Below are 26883 nucleotides of genomic sequence, written 5' to 3' on the forward strand. Positions count from 1 at the left end.
CATTTGTTAAGATTGGAGAAGGGGTGGAGGTTGCAGTGATCAAGAAGTGCGTTAATGAGAACCTGGTTGAGACTTAGCCACCCAGTTCTCTTAACGACCTTTATTCTTTGTGAAATATGTGCAAACCACATCTTTACCTGCACAGTCTGAATGTGAGGACAAAGTAACTGTAATGAAAGATGTTTGCATTAGTGACCTGTGTGATGATAAAAGTAATAGTAATGCCTGCAATAACTAAGAAAGAACTAGCAAGGAAAAATAAAAGCTTTTTTTTAACCCATATTAAGTTTGAATTGAAGCCTAATTGTTCACAAGATTGTAGTATTTCACTACCTGGATTGAGTCTTGTGAAGTATAACAATTATAGAATTGTTGTAGCTTTTCTCCTAAGAACATCTTTGAGGTCTATTGACAAAGTGATTTAAAAGTGAAGGAAAACAATGAAAAAAAAGACCCAACAAAAACCCAGAGACTTTCTTCTTATGCTGTCATTTCAGAAAAAGTCATCAATCGCACTATTAATGAATTCTAAACTTTATATATTTATCTTTCTGTAAAGGTTCTTTACTTACTGGAGTTAATATGAAGGGAAGTTGGTTGTGCAAGCTCTGCTGTACAAAGTGGTAGAAAGGAAGGAAAGATAGCACGTTGTGAGTAACGTAGTTGAAAGCACAGATCAAAATATGAAACTGTCTTAGCCAGAAATAACATAAACTGCTTTGAGTCAACACACTGAGTCTGAGTGAGTGGTTGGTCGTTCAGACCGAAAGCAAGATCAAAATTAATTCATGCATGAGGAAAAGAATGAAAATACTGCCAAAAGAAGTAAATGCAGTTCAGAAGTTGATTTTCTCATGGCCAGGAGTCCTTCCGCCCCCATTTTCTTTCTCTGTACTGTGTACTAAATTATTAATACAGACCTGTTACATTGCTGTTGAGACAAAGACATATTCTGAACAAGTGGTAAAACGTAATTGTCAGATGCCATATACAACACTTGTGGTGGAAAGAAATGCTTGTCAGATGGAACCATGTTGCAAATGAAATGCTTTAGTTGCTTTCTGTAAGGCAAATTGCAGAAGGATTCTGAAAGGAGTAGACATCTATTGGCTGCATTGTTCCCTAGACTAGTTTGAAGTATATTCCCCTTCTGAAAAGCATCCCAGGAAGCTCCTTCACAGGGAATTGATAGTAATTTCAAAAGGAAGAAATTCTGTTTCGTTAAAACTAAAATTGTTCAGAGTGGCCTGTGTGTAAAGGGCACTTCTCTTTTTTCACCATTGTCTCCAACACCTCCTCAGCACCTGGCTTAAAGCACCTTGTGTAATGGTCCCAGCTAATGAGGTGTATTTTGCACTTTAGGCTATAAATGTGTAGATTGAGTTACCAGAGCAAAACTGATGAACAACCACTTGCTAAGCCAAGTGCAGTTGCTTGTCATCATTTATGTGCATATGCTAAAGTGATTCTCCTCCTCCCATCCCTCTCAAACTATCTTTATCAATATATCTCATTCCTTCTTTATGAAGCTTCCACTGTAATGTTCTGAGCCTTGGGCTCTGATAAATTGTGACTGTCACATTCAATTACAACATATACTATGTGTCCTGTTAATGGTGGCTTTTTCCCTCCACCAGGGGATATCATGTGTCTGCTACCTAACATCATGTAACTTGTTTTACTTGAAGCTGATTAGATCATGAGAAGCAGAAGATTGCTCTCTGGTGAGCAGCACTGCATAAATCCTGTTTTCTATGATAAATATTTCATATATAAACATTTCATACAGGCTCTGCACTTGCAAAAATTGATTTCCATTGTTAACTCGTATCACTTCGCTGCTGCAGGCTGTGAATAAAGGAAAAGCCTGACTTTTTGTACAGTGTTTTTAGTATGAAAACCCTGGTTCCAAGTCGGAACACTGATGCCCAATCACACAAAGATCAAATAAGATCCTTAATGTGATGCAAAAAGTTCAGATTTCTCAAAACTCACTCCAGTAAATATCCCCTGAATTGCTAGGAGCAAATAGTGCTGAAGAATGCCAGTCCCATTATGAAATTTGATAAAGATTTATTTTCCAAGTAAGAGTTTGTTACAGCTGTTTGTAAATCTCAGTGTTCCTTTTAGACCATGTTAATTGGTGTCTTCTTCCTTGCTTGTCTTAGCTCCATCTAGTCATGACTACCACTTTTAAAAATCCTCAATTTTTGGCACTTTTGGTGAGCAGTCTTTCAGTTCCCTGTCTTTAGCCCTCAGTTGCTCAACACCATATGCTTGACTACCTCCAAAAAAACCCAAAAGAAATTGGAGAAATAATCCATCTGCTACTGAAGGAGATGACTTGGGACTGTTTTGTTACTATCAAAGGAAGTGTGCTACACTCAATAAAAGAGACAGCTTCACAGAAATGATCTTAAGAGTGACTGTGATAAATCAGGCATCAGTTCATTGTATTAATCCTTTTTTCTCCACTAGACGCTGTGCAGACTGTGGTGAATAATAAAATGTCAATTTATGTCTGTTAAAACATTGCTGGAAACTTTGTAAGAATGTAGCTTTAGTATCAGTTGATTTAGAGTCAGAGTAAAGTAACAAGTTGAAATTGATATAATCTACAGTAAAATAAATTATTTCTTCATTTATAGATATGGCTTTTAAATTCTGACACATTGCTGGTGGAGTCTTTAGGAAGTTCCTCCTCTCTCAGTGTTCTTACACTGTTTGGAGATATTTTCATGCCTAGCTCTGGACCAGTGGGGACCTGGAATGCTGTCAAAGTCCTTTACCAGCCATGCATTAAATGCAGAAATAAGGAGTAAGTACAGCCTTTTCTGAAGTCAGGTTCTGATATTTGATTTGCTTTGCATTAGTATTTTTTTGATGTTCATTTTTTAAAATATTCTTTTAAGCAAAATGCTAGAGAAGTAGTATTTGGTTTCTGTTAGGACCAGAGAGAATCTGGTTGTTAAATTTTTCCACTCTGATATTAAAATATAGACCAAAGAGTTATGATTTTTCTAAGGACACTTGTAGATAACTTAGATAATAGTGTTTAAATTTAATTTGCTTTCAGCCTAGTGGTGACATTATTTCAAAAAGAAACAGGGCCCTAAGAGAAGGGGAAAGAGAAGAGGTGAGGGAAGTAGTTGAGTACAATGTCATATAAATGTTTTACTTGGATGTATTCAAGTCTACCAGAGCCCTCATAAAGGAAACATTGGATTTCAGCAAGCTTTGAATTCAACATTATGAAAAACATACACTGCCTAACATGTTAAAGCCTTTATCTGTTGGAAAGCAAAGATAAGAGAATATTGATTAAGCAGTGGCTCCAATGTTTGCAGGTGATGGAGTATGATTTTAGCATAGTTTTTCTGCATTTGTTTTTGCAGTGATAGAGAACAAAGTATTGATTTTGTATAAGTCACACTTAAATAGTGGTTTGGTATTGTTATTTCTTTAACCTTTTGGAAACTAGATGAAAAATTTAAATAGGTATGAATGTATTTAGAATTTAGAAGACAGTCCCTCCAGACTCAGTCAAGACACAGCTAATTCATAGCCCAAGACCTCATAGAAGTACAGCGAAAATGTTGTCTCACACAAACTAGCAAAGCTATGTATGATTTTAATATTTTTGTAGGAGAAATATACACCTTGCAAGCATGTATGATTCATCGTAATGTGTTTATCCTGGGTGTTGCTAAGTGTATCCTTTTTGTTTTTCAAACAGATCCAATGCTAAATAGCTGAAATAAACTGACACAGGGAAAGAATACAAAATTCTAATATTTAGCAAAAAGGTCACTCTACATTGTTAATGTTATTCATGTAAGAAAAAATAGCTTTATTAATGTAATAGCCTCAGAAGCTGGCATTGGAAAACCTCTGTGATCCAAATGTTATTTAATGATCCAAAATACATCGTAAAGCGTTATCACTCAAAGTGCTCCTTCTGAGAATGGGAGATATTGCAACCTGCTTTAAGATGAAAGATTTTTCACATACCACTCTTAAGTCTTACAGAAGTGTAACTTACAGTTTTGCTTTTCAAGTTTCAGTTCTATATCACTGAGAAGATTGAATTACCTTAACACACGATCAATTACTGTGACATGTTATTGAGATAAAAGTCGTATCTACTCAGTCATTTACCTAGCATTCACAATTCCTTTTCTTGAATGGAGTTCTCAGCAGCTGAATTTTACTGTGAAATTATATTCAGTTCTTTCCCCAGACAGACTTGTTACAAATCACTTTTTTCTGAAGATTATTTTGTATTTATCTTTGGGATTTTGCACTGAGCATAAGGCACAGCTGAGGTTTTAATTCTTATCTGACAGTAATTGACATTTTTCCCTGTCCGGTCCCTAGACAAATGCAACAATATAAGAGAAAGAACAGAAGATTCTTTTTAAGGTTCAGAAACTAAAGGAACTGTTAGTTTGGTATTGTTTTCCCATTTTTATATTTCTTAATAAAGTACAGCAAAAAGGACATTAGCACTTCAGTTTGTTTCCACTAACTCATGTCAGTTGGCTGGAATTACTCCTTGGATCTGTGAAATAAGACTAAAGTCTTTCTGTATTGAACATGAATGTAAACACAGTGGAAGGAAAAATACCAAGACCAGTACAACATATTTAATGCAATGTGTTTGCATTTAGATCTCAAATATTATTTCAAGAATTCTGAACCAAGCATGCAAGTTCCAAATATTTTAGATGCCCACATTTCAATAATAATTATAATATTACCCTGCTTGCTTCTATGTACACCTGCCTTTGAAATAATGCAAAGGTTTCAGAGCCCATGGCCTGTTCCCCATGAGTGGGGAGTAAGCAAGGACACCTTCTGTGTAGGAAGCAGTCAGCAGCAAGTCTGCTTGTGACCTAGACACCAGCAGGCACCAATAGCTACAAGGCATAAGCATGCACTCTGGTAACCTATTGCACATCAGAGAGCCTCTTCAGTTGCTGTGAGTCCCTGGGTATACTTGGGTCCTGTCCAATTCCTGCAAGGCCAGAATCTGAACTGTGTAATGAGAGGGAAAGAAAACACCTTCCTTACGTGTGGACACTGCAGAGTCTGTGCTGGTTAGCTGGGCCATAGGTAAGACAGATTGAGGTAAACTAGAAGTAAAAGTATTCTTTGTAATATCTAAATGTAATAACATAATCACATATTTGTAAAACACAGGTGACGAAATGAAACAAAATCTGTACTTAGTCTACTTACACAAGCATAAATCTACTTACTCTGAGAGAAATACATGGTTCCATGGTAGCAGTTGAGGTCTCAGGATTTGTGAAAGTCTCCCTAGGCAAACTGCTGCTGCTAGAGAGAGTCGGACTGGGATTGCTTAATAATTCACATTCAGGCACCTTTTTTTGAAATAAGCCTTAGGTTCAGATTCTTGGGGATTCACTTGAATATGTTTCTTAGGGGAGTGTAGTAGCTTTTATGTGTGATCTTTCTTTTCAAGACTTTTGAGATGTCAGAAGAAATTTATTGTCTCACTCCAAAACTCATTTTATTCCTTCTTTATTCAGAGCACAGTTTTGGAATTCTTCATAATTAACTTAATGCTTATTTCTCTTCCTCAGATATAGAAGTGCTTTTTTCCCCTTAAACTAGAAATTATGTCCTGTGAAGAACACTGCTTCAGTGAGCAACAAAACTCTCTTTCCTCCAGTAAATCACTGACATAAATCTATCGCTGTACTTTACATTCAGTATTACTCTAAATGTTAACAATGTAAAGGAAACAAACATTTGAGTAGGATAAATGTCCATGGTTCATTACTGGCTGCTGAGTGGTAATTGCCCATTTGAAGTGATAGCTGTTTAGGGTTAGCTATCCTGAAGCCTGCTGTAAGAAAACTGTGGTCAGAGTTAGACTGAGTATTGCTACAAAGGTAGCCACTTGTGTGGCATCAACAACATGCTGATTTCATGTTCAATTTGTTGATCTGTGTTGACCATTAGATCCTTTCTGGTGGATTGCAGTCTAATAAGCAACCTTCCTCATCGTGTTTGCGCACATATCCTTTGCCAAATTATATCCTAATTTGGTCCAGAACCTTTTTCTCTTTTGGCCATGGCCATTTTTGTTTCCAGCATGTGGCCAGTGATGGCTCTTCCCAGCTCCATGTTGTCTGTGAAAGGAGAAGCATCTGTCTTGTTCAAGTCTCTGGGAGAGCAACTGAGATAGGGGATAGGAACAAACTAAGAACGTCATGTGGAGTCTCTGTCCATATACCTTTTTTTTGGCAATGAATTGTTAACAGTTGTACTCTCTATATTCTTTGTATGTTAGACTATGTTGCTTAAGAACATTCAGAAGCTTTAAAGGCGTTGTGAAGTTAAAATATGGCTAGGAATATCCAGACATGCTATTTATAGTGTAGTTCTTGGCATTTCTCCCTGCAGATCTGTATTCCTCTGATCTTCTTGGGGGTAACCTTTAAGTGTTGTAGTGATTTGTATCACTCCTTCAGCCGTTAAGCAGGGTTAGAAGCACTTAGGTGTGTGTTATGTGTGATAACACAAATTGTGTATAGGTCCATCTACAGTTAGGGTTTCAGCCCTTGGGGGAGCTTTATGACAATCCTTTCACAACAAATTAGTTGAAATTGCATGCTGTCAATGTCTTCTTATCACACATGAAAAAAGTGTCTTATGAATGTGGTTGAGTCCCTTTAGAGAAGGATGCCTGGTGCATTTTCTGCTCTGTCCTTACTTAGGTATTTGTGGATCATGAGTATGTGATTATGTTCGTTCCCCCCACTTTTCTCTCTGCAAGGCTCCCTTTCTCCACCTACAAATCTGCTGTGCAGACAGAAGAGGTCTTCCTTTCAAGTAACAGGTTCTTGGCAAATAACACCTTATGCAGACAGCCTTGACTGGTGGGAGTGATAATGGTAAATACTGCTGAAGTGAGTGTGTTGTAAAAATGTATGAAGAAAATTGAAAATACCATAACATGACAATTCAACCATAACTTGATCTCAGAAAATATATGTGAAGGTACAGTTAGAGGAAAATTGCACTTTTCCCTTTATAGTAGAGTGCTAGACAAAGCTTTGTCAGAAGGTCACTGAGAACTTTTTATATCTCATATGCATCTAGAGTCTCTGTGAATAGTTTACAGCTTTTGCAGAAACCTTCTTTTGTGTAAGAATTTGCTGCTTATAATTTGAGAGTTGAAAAATGACTTCTAAAAATTGCTCATTTTATTAGCTTTAGAGGGACAAGAATAAGCTTGAAAATCGAGTTTGTGGCTGAAAACCTGGAGGTTTTGAGTCCCAGTGCTCTTAATACAGTCCATATATAGTGAGCTGTTTATGAAGCTGTTATTGATGTATTCCAGAATGTTGTTTATTTATCCCAAGAATGGCTCTCATTCTGTATATATCATCATGGCTGGGCTTTGCGAATGAACATTTGGGAAGGGCTCTACCCACGTTTGTTACAAGCGCGCTGGTGGTTAAAAAGGCCAATATGAGACAGGCATGTCTGGTTGCAAAAGGCACAGCAGAAGGACTCCTTAGATGGTGTATTCTGCAAGACACGATTCTTTCTGCATTGTCTTTTCTCCTCAAGAGTGATCCTGCGTGCTTTCTCAAAAGCATCAGCAGCGTTATAGATGGTGTGTCTCCAGACCTCCTGATTGGAGGCCAGAGTAGACCAGTTATGTTGATCAATATGGCCAAGGCTGAGATGTTTCATGGATCCTTGTATCTTCCTCTCGGTGGCTCCCTCGTCTTGTGGCGCCGGTGGCAAGTTCACCATAAAGCAAGATCTTAGGGAGGCGGTGGTCCTTCATCCTGGAGATGTGCCCTGCCCAGCACAGCTGTGTTCTCAGCAATGTGGCCTCAATACTTGTGACTGCTGCTTGTTCTAGAACAGATGTATTAGTTCTAGAGTAATTCATCTGTCATAAAATCATCTAACTGTGTCACTGTTTCACTGATTTCACTGATTTTTGTATGTCTGAAATAAAATGTCTTTTCCTAGTGTTTCAGTGACTCTTGCCTATAGAAAACTTATGGGACCACACAGATCAAGAGTTAATTGACTGAAGGGTGACCAATGTTTCACTGTTTTGTGCTCTCTTTAAGCTGATTTCTGTATATCTAGAATGATTAATGAGTGGGTGTGATTGTAAAAGGATGGTGAAGGATCTGGTTTGTTTCAGTTAATTTTTTTTTTCTGTTCCCTTCTTGAATTATTTCCTGGTGTCAAGTTAACAGAACTGACACCACAGAAGGGCTATGTTGCCTTAAAAGTTGTGACTGAGCAGTCAGGCAAAAATTTTTTTTAAAAGATGCAGTCTGATGCCAATCAGGGTTTTGGGATGGGAAGGAAAAAAATACTTTTCAGAGTTTCACAGAGATGTAGAAGCTATAAACCTCACAAACTTTGTATGCTTGGGCAACAAACTGCTCTTCAGTACTGGTAACATCTTCTCCTACCTCTTGGAAAAGGTGTATGCAACTTTTAAGTGTAAGACTCAGGAGAAATATCCTGACTTTCCTGTTTATTGAAACTTGACCTGCATGCGCAGCATCCTTTTATGGTAGTTACTTAGGAACTTAATTATTGTTTCTAAACACAGGTCTGATATATCTTTCCAGCTCTTCCAAACTGTCATATTTTTTTGTATCTAGTCTTTCCAATTATAAATAGTGTTAGAAGTACTAACTGAAGTAGAGGAAAATGTTGGAATAACTCTTTGTCTACCAAATAAGTTCTGATATTTTTGCTCAAAAATTTTGCTCATGTTATCATTCCAGCTGAGATTTTTGCATAGGCTGCCGTCTTTTGCTCATCTTTTGAAATTTAATGTTGAAGTCCGAGGAGAAAGGATTCTGTCTGGTTTTTAAAAAGGGGATTTGTAATCCCAAATTGCTTAGCATTTGTTAGGAATGGGACCAATAGCCTGCCTTTCTTCTTGTGTAGCGTGCCAGATGCTGATGTGTCACTACTCATCTTGTAGGGTACTGCTCTTTTACTCTGCATTAGAAGTGTTAAATGCTATATACATGGACAATGTAAAAATAAGAAATTTACTCTAAGTGGTATAGCTTAGCTACTTCTTACAGTCTAATTTTTTTTAATAAAAACTTGATAAATATGCTATAAAGATCTATCACATTTAGTATGCTTTTGAATTAGGATTTGTGATTCTGTAATATGGTAGAACAAAAAATACAATCAGGCTTATATATTTTTTTCTGTATTGTCCATATTTATTTGTGAAACGCTGCAATTCAGGTAAGTACAATTTTGGTAGTTCTCGTGTCTCTTTGGTTCATAGTGCTGTAGTTCAACTCTTTTGGGAATCCTAGGATTGGTAATAAGAGAAATGTCAATTTGGATGGGAAAAATTGTAGATTAAATTGTAGATTAAAAACGACCAGATTATCCGAAACTAATTTAAAATGTGTAGTCTGAAACAACTGCGTTTTTAGATAGTTTATTCCACTTTTATGCAATTATAAGAATTGCCACGCTAGGTCAGAGCAGTGTAACATCTAACTCAGTATCCCCCCTCTGACATCCAGGGATGTTCTTCAGATTGGTGTGTGAGCCCCAGCACTTCCTTGTACTCTCAGCTCTGCAGTTGTTGTTTTAAGGATGTTAGAGAGTACAGCCGTGCCAATTTCCTTTGCAATCTATCCATTCATCTTTTGACCATCTGTTTGAATAAATACTTTTTGACCTTACTACTGCTGTCTGCCTCCACACTCTCTTGTAACAGCAAGTTCCAGAAGTTCACTATTGATGTGTAGTACTCTTTTAACCTCTTCTGAACTCATGTCCTCTTAGATCTAGGAGTGGGGATTTAGTGAACAACAATTCTGCATTCTTACCGGCAAAATGGACATGAGGATCCTAAACTACAGCATGCAGTGATCTTGCTGATTACATTTAGGACTTAGATTTACAGGCCAGTTTGCTGGAAGGAAATGAATGTCACATCTCTTCAAGTGTTACTGTGTATATATATATATCTATTATATTCATTTTGCTTTCCTTGTAGCACTGCTTTTTTGAAAGCCAGATAGCCTAACTGTGATAGTGATGATCTGTTGAGGATAATTGTATAATTGTACATCAAACTATAGCAGATTTCCACTTGGAAGCTTACAGTTTCTTTCTCATAGAGTTATACTGCTGGGTTCACTCATGAACTGTAAGTACTCAACTCTTATAATGCTTTTTAAATTATGGGATTTATTTGAGCAGGCACGAATCAAATAATGAGCCAAGGGTGAAAAAAATAAAGCTTATAAAAGGCTTTTGGACAGATTGCTGACAAGAACTACTTAAATCTCAAAACTTGATTTATTGAATTTGAGGATCTTGGTCTGTTTTAAATTAATTAGCATTTGTTGTTTCCACTGTATTTCTCCATGACAGGCTGTGTAAACTAACGTACTTAGATTAACAAAATTTTACTGCCAATTTTACTGGAAATGTTTTTTAAATCAGTAAGGCTAAAGCAAATTGGGAGTTTATGATTTGAGATCAAGGAAGGCTAATTTGTGAAGCTGGTCAGGATATTTCTATTTGGGGGGGGAGGGCAACAACAGGATATTGCTGTTGGTTGTTTACAAAACAGAACAAGCAATTCTCCTGTTGGCTGCTCTGAATACTGGCTTTAAGCTATGGAGTAAGTAATTTGTATAACTAATAGGCATAATAAATGATACCTATCGCAGAATGAATAAGGTTGAAGGAACCACTGGTGGAGTCATGTGGTCCAACCTCCCTGCTCAAGAGGTGTCATCATAGAGCACATTGCACAGAATTGTGTCTAGATGGTTCTTGAATATCTCCAGTGAGGGAGACTCCACAACCTCTGCACTGTGCAGATTGTCACTCATAGATTGCCTCTGCTGTCACCCACACAGTAAAGAAGTTTTTCCTCATGTTCAGGTGGAGCTTTCTGCCCACTGCCGCTTGTCCTATTGCTTGTACTACTGAGAAGAGCCTGGATCCATCCTCTTGGCATCCTCCCTTCAGACCCTTGGAGACATTGATAAAGTCCCCTGTAAATAGTCTCTTCTTGAGGCTGAACAGGCCCCTCTCTCTCAGCCTTTCCTCATAAGAGAGATGCTCCAGTCCCCTTATCATCTTCATGCTGGACCCACTCCAGGAGCTCCCTGTCTCTCTTGTACTGAAGAGTCCAGAGATGGACACAGTACTCAAGATATGGCCTCACCAGGGCTGAGTAGAGGGGCAGGATCACCTCCCTTGACCTACTGACAATGCTTTTCCTAATGCACCCCAGGATTCCATTGTCCTTCTTGGCCCCAAGGACACAGAACTGGCTCATGGACAGCTTGCTGTCCACCAGGACCCCCAGGTCCTTCTCTGCACAGCTGCTTCCCAGCAGGGCAGCCCCCCATACTGGTGCCGGGGTTTATTCCTCCCCAAGTGCAGGACTCTGCATTTGACTTTGTTGAATTTCAAAAGGTTCTTCTCTGTCCATCTCTCCAACCTGTCGAGGTCCCAGCACTCTGGTGTATCAGCCACTCTTCCCAGCTTTGTGTCATCAGCAAACTTGCTGGGATAAAATTGCTGCAGAATTCTAGAACCTCATTCAAGTAATTGCCAAAGGCAGGACTATTAGATCTACTCACAAGTGAGCTGTTGGATTGACCATGCTTATTTTCCTTCTGTGTATGGTTACGTGTATTAAAGTTCATTTACATTCTTCCCAGAGTGTGTGCATTACTGTAATACCTGTTAAGCCTTCATAGGGTCTTGTTGAGGATGGTTTTCCAGGCAAATGACTGCAAGCATGTATGTCAACTGGATGTTCATGACTCCAAAGCTGCAGGTGCAGCTTTTCAGCTGGTACTAATGTGCAGTTCCACAGTATCAGTAGCAGAACTGGTTAGAAGTTGAGTTTTAAGCTAAGCACAATTTTTCTTTCCCCTGTAGACACTGACTTTTCTGAACCCTCCAAAACCGTTTTATTTCAGTATGGATGTTTTGTTGAGGTAGTTGCACTGTTGTATGAACTTGTTTTTCCTTGTTGACTGACTTCCCAACTGTGTCTCTTGCAAAGCGATATGGTTAATAAGATATCCTATTTCTTCATTTTTGTCCAAAGTTGATATCTTAGGATGGAAACAATTGTATGGCCCACAGAGAACACTGATGAAGCATTTCTTAGGTACTTTTTACACTGAATTTTTTTCCAGGTTCAAAACTTCCTCCAGAAGTTGGTGGGTATTTTTTAAAGAATCCAGCACAGTTTTGGCCAAATAGAATTAATGCTGGTAATGCAAAGAATCATCTTCTAAAAAAGGCAATTAAAAAGTCTTCAAGAGAAGTCATCAGATATTTAACGATTTAGCATATTTTGAATCTAATATCATTACCAAATATGAGCCTTACTAAAAAATTTGTCAATATTCTCTGCTTCTTGTTTTCCGCTTTATGAGTTTTACTGCTGCAAACTACTGTTCAGCTGATGCAGAAATGGTTGCATGTCATTAATGTTATTAAGGCCTCTAACTTTTTAAGCATATCAACTCTTGTCTAGGTTGAGTTATGTTATTGAATACTATATTTTGGTTTCTGAAACTGATGAAACTCTCTGGGTGTTGCAAGAAGAAATCAGTAACTGATAAGCTGTTATTTGCCCTCCAGAATAGCAATTCTGCAGACACTTACAGATAGCACCTCTGCATCTCTCCTTTACACAAGGGACCATTTAATTTAACACAGGTGAATTTCTTGTTTCACCAGCTATGTGTGATGCAAGTCTAACTCAGCAAATATTTTCAAGAATATAGTGTAGTAGTGCGTATAGATAACTGTAATGTCTATTGATTGCTTTCAGTAGAAATTTGAAAGAACATACACCTCTATAGTTTATCATGAAAAAGTTTATCATGAAAAGCTTAGACTGGACCTTCAAAACTTCCTAACATCAGAGCAGTGAGATTCCTGCAGAGCCTTCTAGTAGGAATAATGGTGTCAAGAAACAGAATTGCTTTTAAGGTGAAGCACGCTAAAGCTGGGAAAAAGGAATGCTTCAGCACGATGCCTGTTCTTGCAAGGAGGTGAGCCTTTTGGCTGGGAGATGCCTTCTAGTTTTGTTTTCCAACTCTGTCACTGACCTGCCAGAAGACTTTAAAGTTCACCTTCACCATATCTCTCTTGCTCTCTGGAAGCTCTTAGGACTGACATCTTTGCATATAAAGCCTCACTGGTACCACGGTCTTGGTTGGACTGTTATTCAACAATTTATCAATTATCAAGTGTGGTGTTATTTCTTTACCTATGGTGTGTTCTCCTACATCTGAAGTCCATTCTAATTAACTTATATGGAAAAGATTTATAGTACTTTTTCTGCAGGTGTCTTACTTTCAGCTGTTGCATCTCCACTTTGAATAAGGTCATCTACTCAAAGGCTTCTCTTCTCATTGAACTGGTGTCTGTGACTCAGTCTTTCCATTCCTACTTCTTTTCATCAAAGCTGTGTTTTAGTCTGTGTGTAACATCAACTCCTGCATCAACATTGACTTGGTTTAAACCTAGATTTAGTCTTCCTTCTAACTCCCCTTTCTCTTCCTTTTTTTTCTGTTCTTGCTTGTGTCTAGAACTCAGCTGCCAGGTTGTATGTCTCCCTTTCCTGTTTCTCACACTTCTAAACTCAGACTAGCTTTCCCTTTTTCTTGATCCATAAAATTTTAAGAAAACTCATAAAATTAAATTAAAGAGCCAAAATAATCTGCATTCACTGATTGACCTTTGTCTAGGGGGGTGTGTGTGTGCAGTGCAGCCCCAACGGTGCTGTCTCAGAAGGGTGGCATGTGGCCTGTGTAATTCCTCAGCTCTGCTTCGTGTCTGTGGTAGGACAGCAGGACAGCTCTGCAAAAGTTCTGCGTAGGGCTTCATCAGCATCAGTGTGGATCATACAGGCACTCTTAAATCTCTGCCATAACAGAAGGGGAAAGCTTCAGAATAGTTGAAAGGGGAAACTTGGGAATTAGCTCTGAGGAGAGGACGTGTTAAAACTGGGGACAGTTTTGTGAAGGGTGGAGCGGTTATTTATGGAAGGGTATTTCCCTGCACAGAGGACGACTGACAGACGTGTGAGGACATAGTGGCAGGGGGTAGGGAAAAGGGGCTAGTGGAAAGTTGATCTTTCCAGATTGACAATGAGTTTCCAAAGTGAGCTGTGGGATGTAGTAAAATCTGTAAAAAATGTTTCTGTAGCAGTTTATGATTTTGAATTCATTTGAATTTTATTTTTAGGAGAGGAAACTGCGTTCTTGGCTGCTGGTTTCATTTATTCGGGATTTAATTGCTCGTTAAATTTGACTTACAGCCACATCAGATACTTTAATGTCAATGTTGTGTTAATACCTGCATAGAGTGAGCGTCTGTACAGTTTTTACCAGAGGTACAATTTTTTATGAAAGAAAGGGAAAATGATGATAAAAATAAACTCTTCCATTAAAATTGTGGTTTCAGTGTGAAAGTGAAAATATGACGTGAAATTCTAACTTTGGTCATTTTGTTTGGCAAAGGTTTGGATTAAATGAGTAGAAATAATAAATTTTGCTGTCAGTGAATTCAGGATCAGCCAATTCTGTGATTTGTGGTGTTCCTTACTTTACTGTGGGTAATTGCATCCTGAAATACTGAATTTCCTTCTCTTCTGAAGTTGGAACATTAGGGAAAAAAACCTTAAACCAGCAAGCTGAGAGATTTTTTAACAGTGATTACAGCAATTTTTTTGTACAGCAGGATAACTTCTCCCTTTGGATTCAGACATAATGTTCTGGAGTGCCTGGTATTTGTGAATACTTCTATATGGAATATCAACCGCAGTGTGGAAAAGATATAATTTTACCCAAAGGTTTAAAAATCAGAGGCCAGAAAACATTTTCATCTTTATATTGTTCTGAATATCCATTTCAACTTCAGAAATGGCCCCCTGCTTGGTATAATAGGACTTAAAAAGGAAATTAAAGTTTATGGAGCATGTGCATCTTCATGTGGCACAGCTGATAGGAATAACCTCCATGAGAACATCCAGGGAAGTGACTAGAAAACCAGAGGCTTTAGGTACAGAGTAACAGCAGTGCTGTCCCATCACTGATCATACAGACCATTGGTTCTTTCAACTTTGATTTCATTTGATTTTTTCCTTAAATAATTTTTCTCTGCCACTTGCCTGGTTTATTATGCTGACGAAATAAGTGTTATTGTTTGTTGCTAGTCTATGGCTCTGAAGGCACACCTGTTTCAATACTGTTGGGACCCTGTTAGGACAAGGTAACAAAGACACCATCCCCTCTGGTACCAGGTGCTGGTGTTGAGGCTGCTGGTTGGTGTGACAGTGGTAGTGAGGAGCAGTGGGAGGTGGGCGGTTGGAGAGACCTGGTGGGAAGGTACTGGCATCTAACATGAGTACAGTTCACATAATTTGCCTACAAGTTTCAGCAGGCGGCTCTGTCCTAATAAGTGATAGCTAGGCTATGAGCTCTGTAGGCTCATATTATGGGCTATATTTTCTGCATAGGGCCTAATGCCCTTAGTTTGTGGTTGGAGCCTTTACTGACGATTGTGGTGTGACCACTAGTAGCAAGGCAAGGGGATACCACATTGCTTGCTGAGTTTGCTTCTTACCACCTCTCTGCTGCTCCCCCTGCAATGCCTAGATGAGAAACTTAGATTGTCTCATGGAAGCTAACTCTGCTTTTTGGTCATGGCCTTAGGTGAGGTTACTGCACCAACTGTCTGCCCTGCTTTTGCATCACAGGCATGTGAGCCACTTGACAGTCAAGTCCTCAACTGCTGCAGTTTAGAGCATATGGTTGAAGGTAAATTGTTGCCGATTTTGGATTGCTTAAAGACACTGCACTATGAACCATGACAGTTTAGGAAATGAGGGATGAGCAGTTCAGATGTCCAGGCAGGGTTAACAGCTGAGACCAGTAACTTCATCAGTTATTTCATCATTGCTCATCCATCAGGTCACTGAGTACCTAAAACTGAGTGATGCAAATACCTCCCAGTGCACAGAAACAGCAGATCACACCAGCTTTGCAGCATTTAAGCATTGGCTCTGAATATCTTCTGTTTTCACCTGTAACTACTAATTTTTTAAAAAAATTAATCATTACTTAATAAACCTATGTTGATTTATCATAATTATATTTATAAATCCATTTCTAATGGCTAGGTGCAAGGATTTCAACAGTCTCTTCCCTAAAGCCACATTAGTCAGTATAAGCTCAGACTGATGTATAGACAATTTTTTTCCCCAAACTCACAAGGAAGTGTAAAGAAGTTACGATATTGCTTTAGCAAGGCCCACTGGGATTTGGGATTATTTATCTAAGCCTTTACTGAAGACAAAAACTCTTCTGTGTTTAGCCATGCAGAGCACAACTGCTCTTCAGACAGTCCAGGGCACTTTAAAAACAAAGAGAATTTGTTGAAATAAAGGAGAAAAGTATAAAGGATCTTCCCTCTGAATTCTTTTACTGCAAAGCCACAGTTACTATGAGCTACTAATGTAAAAAGTAAAATAGTGACAGCACCTCTTGAATTTTAAGGCCATTTCACTATACTAGGAGCCAACAGTGGAAAACTTTTAACATTGTTAGAAGAAAACTACTTGCAACACTGGAGAAAAGGCAGAAGATGGAAAAGGTATGCCTCATTCCCTAGCAGGAGGATTAATTCTCCTCTACAATTAATCTGACTTCTTAGCCTCATTCCTCAGCACCCAAATCTCTGTTCTTTCTCGGAGAGGTAATTTTTACTCATGTATGCCACTGTTGGGACCTCAGTTTAGCAGTCCCCTACTTCTTTCTCCTAGGAAGCTCTAGAAGGAGAATTAAGTGGAATGTATTTCATGAGATACTTTTATGTTCAACTCCCTCTTGTTTTCTTTCAGTAATTAGGAAATGAAGCTGTCTCCACAGGCTTGAAAATGAAAAATCTAATGTAAAATTAGACCATTTAATTAAATTATAAAAATTGAACCTAATATTTTTAGGGAAGATATTTTACAAGAGGCCACAGTGTGGTTGGTAGAAAGTTTTAAGTTCCACACTTTCAAAGCACCAGAGTTGCTTTAGATGTTTTCACTCCTTTTGTAAATCTGAGCAATCTGTGTATCCAGAAACTTAAACACATTTTTAGTCTCTCTCTCTCAAGAAATTAGGCATTCTGCTTTTGTGAGAGTTATACATTGATAAATACCTTCAGTATTTCATTCAGCCTTCCTTTGGATAAATTTCTGCCATTTTAATTTTCAGTGTTTGTTGTTTCGGGTTAAGCTTTGATTCTTTTTACCAAACCAGTAAGAGTGCACTCCTCTGCCAGCAATTCAGAGTTAGTAAGTGATTTCTGTTCTGTAGATCATTCAGAGACACAACTGGAGCGTCGGACACGATGTTGTAATCTTATTAAACTGAGTTCACTGCTTCTGTAGACATGTCCACATCCTGTTGTACAGGGTATTCTGTCCTCAGCGTTAAATTTCCACATAACACAACAAAAATTTGTGACACTGCATATTTACTGTAATGCCTAAAGGGTATAAGTTACTCTAGTAAGGGTAAATTTTATGTTGTTACTGTCAGAAACCTTATTTGAAACTAGGAAAGTATACTTCCTCTTCTTTGCAAAGGTCCCCATTTATCAAGGCTTTCTGATAACTAGGTCTGAAAAGCTGTTCAGTGAGGTTCCTCTGAAATAATTTACATTGACTGGCAATCCAAAAAGGGCAGTGTGCAGGTAAGTGAACTGCATGTCTCAGAAAACCTTGAAGAAAAAATGCAAGCCTGAATGTAGCTGGGGCTGGTATTACCTTTCTTACAAGCAGTGACACTGAATATTGTATGAAATGCTGCAGACATAGATGTTTTGGGTTACCAATTAAGCTACAGATGCTGATCTTCAAGAAATGTGTGCATGTATTTTTACACTGTGTAGATACAACAAGAATATGTAATCTCTCTTATGCCCCAAATAATAATGAGGTTTTATTTCTATAAATGATGGGAACATTGTCTTGGAATGTCATTGTATTCACCTTGCTTAATGTAAAAGGATTTAATCTGGATACAAATTCTACTTTTATGGATGCAGAATTGGTAAAATAATCTTTAAATCTGATTAAACACCAAACAGTTATCTTTTATCTCTTGAATTGTTTTACTGGTTTGGGATTTTTTTTTGTTTTTTCAGCAGCATCTGTGAGATTTGAGATTTTGTCAGTAATGGGTATTGAAATTAAGCATACATGACCCAGTTGCTGCTAATCTGTAGATATTTCAGTCAGATGTATGAATTTGGAAATCATCTGGTAGCTGTTTTGGTCAAGCAAACCAGGTATTTTTGGACCAACTCCAGTAATGTCTCGGTGAGCAAAGGAGGACTTCAAACAGATGAAACTGGAAAACAAGTCAATCACAGATGAAATTAGGAGCTGCAATAACTTCAAATAATTCTTATCCTTGTGTTTGTGGTGGTTATAATTACTATAGGAGGTCAAGAATGGCATGTATAGTCATTTTTAATCTTGGACAATCTGTACTAGTTTCTTTTGAAATAGTTATACTAATAAAATTCCTTGCTAAGGTGGTGGAAGGAATTGTTTCATTACCCCTATTTTCATTAAGAGAATTTCTACTTCTCTTTGAAAACTGTTATCTTTACTCTCTCCAGCTTTGACCTTTTTTATGCATTTGCTCTTTGAATAATTTGCTCAACTGAGAGTTGATTGGGTGAACTGAAGTGAATTAAATGCCATTTCAAATGGCATTGGTCTTCTCTTTCTTAAGCATCTGACCCTCAACAGGTCTGAGCATACTGCTTGTGAGATTTTTGGAACCTTTTGTACTGAACTAGTTAAAAAAATTAATTTTTGTATTTGATCTGCCTTGCCACTGTTTTGAATGATGGATTTGGACTTTTTGGTTGACTCTTTATCAACCTTTCACATTTTACATAGTGCAAAATAATTCTCAGATATTGAGCATAGCGCTTGTACACAGGAAATCTTTCTATGAAGTAAAGGGCCCTTGTATTTGTGACAGGATACTTGACACCGTGTGTTTTATTTTCACCAATATAACACCTCATTTTGGTGAATTTTAAATAAAGGTTATAGTATCATGGAGAGATGTAAAGGCACATCAGGAGAGTAGTGTTATTGATAGCATCTGGGTGTTCAACATAAAGACATGCCATATTTTTTGGCAAAGACGTTTATGTCTTCCCCCTGAGTCTTCCTCCTGTATAATGATTGGAGTTTTCAATCTGTGAAAGGGGAAAGAGGCAGGGAAGTGTCTGTAAAATCATTCCTCTATGAGAGTTTAGTGGAAGTTTAGCCCAGGAGAGAGCAGAGATATTTTGTGTTTTCTCTTGGCCTTTTGCCTAGTGTCATGATGGCTGGGGTGGCTGAGAGACAGCCAGTTGTCTCAACCTTCAGCTGGGAAGGTAGGCTGTGTACAGGAGATGCTGGATAGGGTGCAGACAAGGAGGAGGCACCCTGCTTTTATGACACACCACTAGAGTCCCTTGATAGGATTTTGTAAGCTCTTGAGGTTAGTTTATGAAAAAAATCACTGAGGCAAATATGTTTTATTTCTCTGGGAAAATGTGAAGTCTTTAGGACAGTACTTGGACTTGGTGGTGTTAGGTTAACAGTTGGACTCTATGATCTTAGGGATCTTTTCCAACCTAAATGATTCTATGATATTATACTTTATGTCTGCCTTGCCAGTTACCCTCATACTCCTTCTCCTGCCCCAACTTTTAAATGTGTTTGTTTTATTTGGACAATTTGGGAGATAAATGTTTTGAATGATTCTTTTCCCAGCAATATCTGTAAAACAAGTGTCTATATAGAGGATACATCCTTGGTAATGGCCCTGCTGAGGAAAAAACTATAGGTTGAAAATGACAGTTACAAGAAGAGTCTACTGGGAAATGCAGGTCTAATAGACATCACTTAGTCCCATGAGCAGGCTTCCTTAAAATTGAGTGAGTCTTTCAAAGGTGAGCTGTCTGGAATTACTTTGCATTTACTGCAGGGTAACCATATTAATGTCAGCAGTTACCATGAAGGAGCTTTTACATAGTATTTTGTTTTTCTACAGCCCTACCGTGCACTTCTACCCTTCAGGAAATGCGCATTAATAGAAGAGGCATACTCCCATTTGCCAGGGCAGTGGCCCTTACTTTTCTATATACCTCATGTGTTGAAAGGTTAAAAAAAAAAAAATCCAAAAAAAGAGATATAACCTTAGAATTCGAGTACTTGATTCATACATACTGGGAAGGAGGCTTTTTAGGTTGATGGTGTTGCTGCTCACATTTGGTATTCCCTGCAAGTAAGATGGCACCAGTCAGCATAGGTCAATAGCACACTGTTCTGTGTCCTCTGTGTCCATCCCAAGCACAGTAGTCTACAGTTATTGCCATACACTAGGGAAATTATGAGCCACTTGTTCTAATTTAGACCAAGATGTATCCAGAAAGGAATCAAGAGGTGGTTAAGGTGAAGAAAAGTATTTTAAGGACATACAAAGCTATCCCTTTGTTCTGAGCTGTAGGCATATTCAAGAAAATTGCAGTCTAGAGTCATAGGACAACTGTTGCTAATCCAGATGGTGATGACCAGCAGCACTGCCATCCTCCACTATGGATCAGCAGTGATCTGGCTACAACAGTCTGATCTTTATTGTTTTCAGAGAAGTTATTTTAATTCTTTCCACCTGGGATGCAGTAAGACATGAAGAAAATGCAGCTTAAAGCCTTAACACAACCATTAAAGTGAAGAAGCATATTCTAAAGCATCGGCCATGAAGTTTTTATGAGAGCAATTTGCTTCTCCATTTAGTGGGACCATGTTGCTCTGCTGCTGAGAAGTCAGCAATTAGTACTTTGGAGCTGCTTCAGCAGTTCTGCATGGTGTGGATGCATAGTGTAGAGCAGTCACAGCAGACTTTAGACGATGCCCAACAAGAGCTAAACTCCTGTGCTTTTCTTGGTTTTTTAGGAGAACTTCTAAATTAACGTGGATTCTACTGCTGGAGCCAGCTACGCAAAAATTAGTAGGAATTTTTAAAAAGTAGTTTCAAGAAAATATATTGTGAGTCAGTTGAATTCTGTTTGCCATGTTTTCTTCCTATTATGTCTAGATATGTTTGACATCACGAGCCCAGCAGGAGCTGTTTTCTCCATGAGCTTGTATTCCTCAGTCAGGTGCTCTAAAGCAGAACTTTATTTTAATTGATGAAAATTTGCTGCAGTTTTCTGCTTTTACATCTTTAGCTTTTGCAGTAAACTCTTGATCTTGTAGATGAATGGAGAAAGAACGTGTCCCTCCATAGGCGGTTATTGCTGTGGGTTGGCTCTGTGAATAGAACTGCTGCTGCTGTACATTTATGGACTGTGGTTTTGCAGGTAGGATGTATCCTGGGACATAGCTGGCAGGCTTGTGATTTTATATCCAAGGTCAGTTCCCAAAAAATTAAAATCACATTTTCTCTTCATTCTTTGATCAGCTTATTTTTGCTTCTGTGGTGCTGAAACTAAATAAAGATGATAATGTCTTAGGTATGCTCATTGACCATCTGTGCATGCTCTGAGTACTGTTGTGAATTTTAAATTTAGTACATTTGCAATGTTCATGATCCCACACATCTAGGTGCCCCATTGAACATAAGTCTGCTTTAGACATTGTTGCTTGATTTAGGTTTTCATACATTCATTTTAGATACTATGAATCTTCAACCTAAAGGTTGCAGAATAGATGAACACCTGCTAATCCTTCTGTGATGTTTAAGCTTTATTTCAGTGATTCTTGCAGCTGAAATTCCGTTTTGTCTTCAACAGAAACAGTACAGTTGGAGCTGTTTTGCAATGTAATGAAAATATTTTATGGGTGATAGAGTTTATGACTTAAAAGTAATGCTTTTGAAATTGCATAGCAGTCATCCGGAGGAGGGAAGGCAATGTAAGAAAGCTGTTGGTGAACACCCAAAAATCTTTAGACTGGAGAAGTATGTTGAGCATTACTTTGAAATTACATACTCCAAGGCAAAGTTACTCCTGGACAGGATTAAAATCTCAAGATTTATTGCCATGTAAAAAGTTGCAGGATGTTGAGATAGCTTTTCTGTGCTTCAGAGGAATAATCTACTTGTAAACACCTAGTCTGTCTTGGCACAATATACTAACGCAGTTCTTTGGTCTTCTGGTTTTGCCCTTTACCACTTTAAGAAAAAAAGAATTGAATTCTGTGTGCTATTCAGAGGCTTTATTTGTGCTAACAACATTTTTTAATAACTGTACCAAAACCAATGCAATTATGTTGAAGTTAATATAGGGCAGTTGGGTCTAATAAAAATGTTGGTTGGTGTGAAACAAAAGAAAAATAATTTGAGCTGTGCTTTACAGATTGAGATAGGCAGCTTTTACTACTCTAATTTCCCTTAAATAGCTTAAAATGATCAAAGCATGTCAAGAAGTTGTAAAATAATTTAAAATACATTAATAAAATTAATGTCGATGAAATTCATATGCAGTTGTTTCATGGAAACAAAATAATTTAATCCACTGCCTTTTAATGTACCTTTTAGCATGAGTTATTTAATCTATGCTATGTACTGGAGTTAGAAAAGAGAAAAGTGCATGTGGAATATCGATTTTAAATCATAAAAGCATTCATCAGAGAAAATGGAATGATTGTACTTAAAAGGCACTTTGAAATATCACAAGACCATTTGATATTTCTTATGTCAGCCCTTCTGAAAAATATTATGGCACTAGTACTCTGGTGAGGTTAAATTTTAATTTTCATTGTAAGACTTTCTTATTAGTAATAAATAACGTGGCCTTTTCAGATAGTGACACATTGAAAGTTCAAGAAGGACATATTTTGTAGGATGAGGTATTTTAAACCATCTAAATTGTTTTTGTAGTGGATTTCTAGCTGAATTCTTTTTGACTAGACTCTAGAATACATTGTTTTTCCGTTCAAAATATGCATTGCTAAGAAAAAAGATAGAATACTATCAATAATGACCGTGTGCTTGTGTATACAACTATTGGATCTGTTCATATTAATGTAAAGAAATATGCAAAATTGTATATTAATATGATAAATGTATATATAACTAATATAATTATGTATACTATATTAAAGTATATGTATGGTGTACTATATATAATTCACTTTATTACAAGGATTACATATCAGTAATTTTCTGATAAGAATGCTTTGCAGAAGAGAGTATTTGAGACTCCTTGAAAGTATAGAAATTCAGTTAAGTGAAATCCTGTCTCTGTAGTGCTAAGACTGGAGAAAAGAAAAGGTTTAAAACTTAAGAGACGGAACTTCTGTTGTTGACCACCGTAGTCCATTGCAAAAAATATAATGCATGCTCTCTGTCTTCTTACTTCCATAGATATGTTGTTCTTCTCTTGCTCATTCACTTGCAAGGACACCAGTGGGTTAAATTTCACTTCTTCCCTTTTTTATCTCTTATGAGAGACTTAATACCTGATGGTTTGGGATACCATGCGACTAGTAAAGATTCCAGGGATCTTTACTAGTGTGCTCAAAACCCACACTTGACATTCCCAGCTGTTGAGAATGAATAATGATCTGCGTTAGAACATGACCACAGATGTTTGTTTTAGGAGGGAAGCAGTGATTCTGTAAAGCAAGTTTTTTTCCATAGGAATTTGCTGTAGGCTGTGAAAGTACCACACTTCCTGGTGTTCCATATTATTTAAATTTTGTCTACAGTAATGAGCATGCATTGATTTTTATGTCATTTTTAGATCACTGTAAGGATAATTAAAAGTATAAATACCTTAGCCTCTTGGTACGTTAAGTATATAGGCACATCATCAACCATAATTTAGAATTGTTTTTAGATTAAATCGTTTTTACAAATAGTTATTTAATTTAGCAGGTTTGTCCTTTGGTTCAGTAAAGTCATCTGTCATTTCTGTCAGAGCTGTAGCTTGTGGAAAGGGCAGCTTTAACAACCTTCAGTGAGCTCTGAGAGTCAGGGATGAGCTTCTGTCAGCTTTTATATTGGATTCTTCAGCACAGGCTTGATTCAGCAAAGTGCTGAAGCTGTAGCTAACATAGTAATCTCTGTCAAGGGTTTCATGTCATTGGGAGCCCTAAATGCAGAGTGCATTTACCTGGATCATAACTAATAAAGTCAAGTTAATATAGTGCCTCAGCAACACTGAGTAGTGCCCTGAGTAAGAGCTTTTTCATTTTCTAGTTTTGACCTCTGTACACTACCTACAGTTAATGTATTTATAGAAGCAGCCTGCTAAATCAGAGGTGTGGGGGGGTGCGCTGTTCCTCTTCAAAAGCAGACTTATTTTGTCTGTTGATGAGATGGCTCAGTTGCATTTTGAAGTGAATCTCATGCACGATGGAGGGTGATTACTGCTGATAAATGGCTTTTAGCACTTTTCTTTTGAAAGAAGTCACAGATTTCTTCATTGCAGTGTAGTCAGAAGTTTGGTTCAGTTTTTCAAAATCTTGTGAGAATCCTTGTCATTTTTTCCTGGTTTTGAAATACAAAGAATTCTTTTCGTTCACTGACATACCATGAATGTTGCATTTTTCCTGAAGACTTAGGACATTGTTGGTGGGTTCCATGACCTTATGGATGACTGTGTTTGTTTACTAGTTTTTATATCAAGGAATTAGGAAATAAAAGTATTTCAATATTTTGGTGTCTTAAACCTTTCTTTTAAGGACACAGTTTTGAAATGTTACTCTGACTTATGTAGGCAATTCATTGGGATCAATTCCATACTCAGTAGTGGAGAAATACCGTTCTCTGATGCATGGTGAGTCAAATGTAAAACATCATCTAAAAATGTGATCAATTATTTCTGCTGCAGAAGTAACTGTCTTATCTTTAGTCTTATCTGAGTAGTTGTTTTCAAGTTTTACTTATCTCTGCTTTCAGATTTTAAATTGGTTGAATTTCAGATAGCATTTACTGATTTCTTTTTAGTTTTTAAAGAAATCAAAATATTCCTAGATTTCCCATTATTATCAGCTAAACAGCTTGGAAAATGCCACTTAATTTTTAAAAACATTTTATACATATTAGTACAGGAATTTTACTTTCCTAGCTGTATTTCTTTGGCTGGTTATTTGGAATGTGGCAATCATGTCATATTCTAAGATTCTCCTTCAAGCAACCCATTCCTTAGAGAAAGCATTGAACAGGATAAGGGGGAAGATGATCTCAGCCTGTCATCTTTATTTCTTACTTGTTTTGAATGCTCCATTCATAACAGTTTAGCACATAGTTATTTCTCATCAGTATCTAGAATAGTAGCCAAGTATCTTCCCCTTAAGCAGAGTTTTACTTCTTCACTTTCTGTACAGCTTTAGTTGAGTTCTGAAGTGTTTGCCAGAAATATACTAAAGTTTTATTAGCATTCATTATATGTGGTTCTGTCTTTCTAAAATTAAAGTTATATGAAGGTTCTAATTATACCTTTTAATCTTAAGTCTATTTGTTGTATTTTTGTGGGTGAGACTAATAGATATCTCTTAGATGGAACAGAAGGAGTGGGTTTGAGGTTTTGCTTTAATCCGCAGAGGCAGCATCTCAAGTTTGGTTGACACTGGGAACAGCTCTGACTGTTGTTCTTACTGGTGATCAATTCTGTTATCAGCAATCTTTCTTCTTGCCTCAAAATTTTAAGATTTCTTTTTCAGTTGTCCTGAACCCACAAAATTGACTGCACTTAAGTGAAAGCACCAAGTCTCTCAGTTTGGCTCACTCATTAGGGAGTGGGCTGTGAAGAACATGTTTACTTTGCTTATAGTAGTTGGTTTTGTTAGATAGAAATGTCATATTGTTGAGTTTATGCTAATATTCTCCCAGGTAAACATCACTTGATTAGCCGGTATGTATGCTGCTGCATTCCATCGACAGCTTTTCTCTGTGGAGTAACTAATGTGCATTTCTTCTCACTACTCAGGCACTGATTTTCAGGAAAACATGAAACTTCCCCAAACCTAATTTGTTTGTGATCTTTCTTAAGAAAAGTTGGTTGAAATAAGCTAAGAGGGTTAATACAAGTTCTGGGGAAGAGTGGGATAAAGAAAACAAGGAGAATATTGAACAAATGGACTGACAGACAAAATGCTTAGAATTATTTGTGTTTTCCTGTTGGTGAGATCACTGACAGACAAAACTGGATGATGATGGTGATTTACATAGGTGGATTCAATGTCCTGTGAAAAAATGCACTCTGACATGTCCTTTTCTTAACTCAGAACATGCTCTTAGTTTGGACCATTTTACTGAGTGTGTTTTACTACATCTTACTGTTTTAAAGCCTGTTTTCTAAAGCTGACTCACGTCTCCCTCAAACACTGTCAAGGTCAGTAGGTAGTGGTGAGATTTTACTTATAAAATTAGTCCAAAGTAGATCCAGTCTTTCACCCCGCAATGACTTAGGTAATCTTTGTAGAATTTATGAATTTTGTTTGATACTGAGAGTCATAATTTTTTTCTTTTATCAGACTATGAAGTCCAGAATCTCAAGGCTTCTTTGCATTGCAGAAAAGATGAATGTTTGCTGAAGGAAGAAGAGCATTATTTATTTTGTTACCCTCACCTTCCTACCTTCCTCCAGCTAACGTCCTATCTCTCCCTTACTTCTTTCAGTCAACATAGCAAGCTGTCCTGTCTTCTTTGGGAATTATGCTGTCTTCTGCCTTTATTCACACTGCTTTCACTCAAGGGAAACTTAGAAGCAAGAATTCATTGCTGAGTAAAAGTATTAAGAAGTAGTAGAAGACAACACATGGATGCA

At 37.5% G+C, this 26883-nt stretch overlaps 1 protein-coding gene across 1 annotated transcript in view; it reads left to right on the forward strand.

Annotated features, from left to right (window-relative positions):
* UBE3D (ubiquitin protein ligase E3D) overlaps positions 1-26883 on the forward strand; it is a 51846-nt gene that overhangs the window by 17008 nt on the left and 7955 nt on the right. Inside the window, 1 exon segment of the mRNA XM_029962858.1 lies at positions 2649-2818. Within this exon segment, the coding sequence (XP_029818718.1) occupies positions 2649-2818 (170 nt within the window).

Source organism: Manacus vitellinus, unplaced genomic scaffold, assembly GCF_001715985.3.
Source record: "Manacus vitellinus isolate BGI_N305 unplaced genomic scaffold, ASM171598v3 scaffold_4_pilon, whole genome shotgun sequence".
In the NCBI taxonomy this organism is placed as follows: Eukaryota; Metazoa; Chordata; class Aves; order Passeriformes; family Pipridae; genus Manacus; species Manacus vitellinus.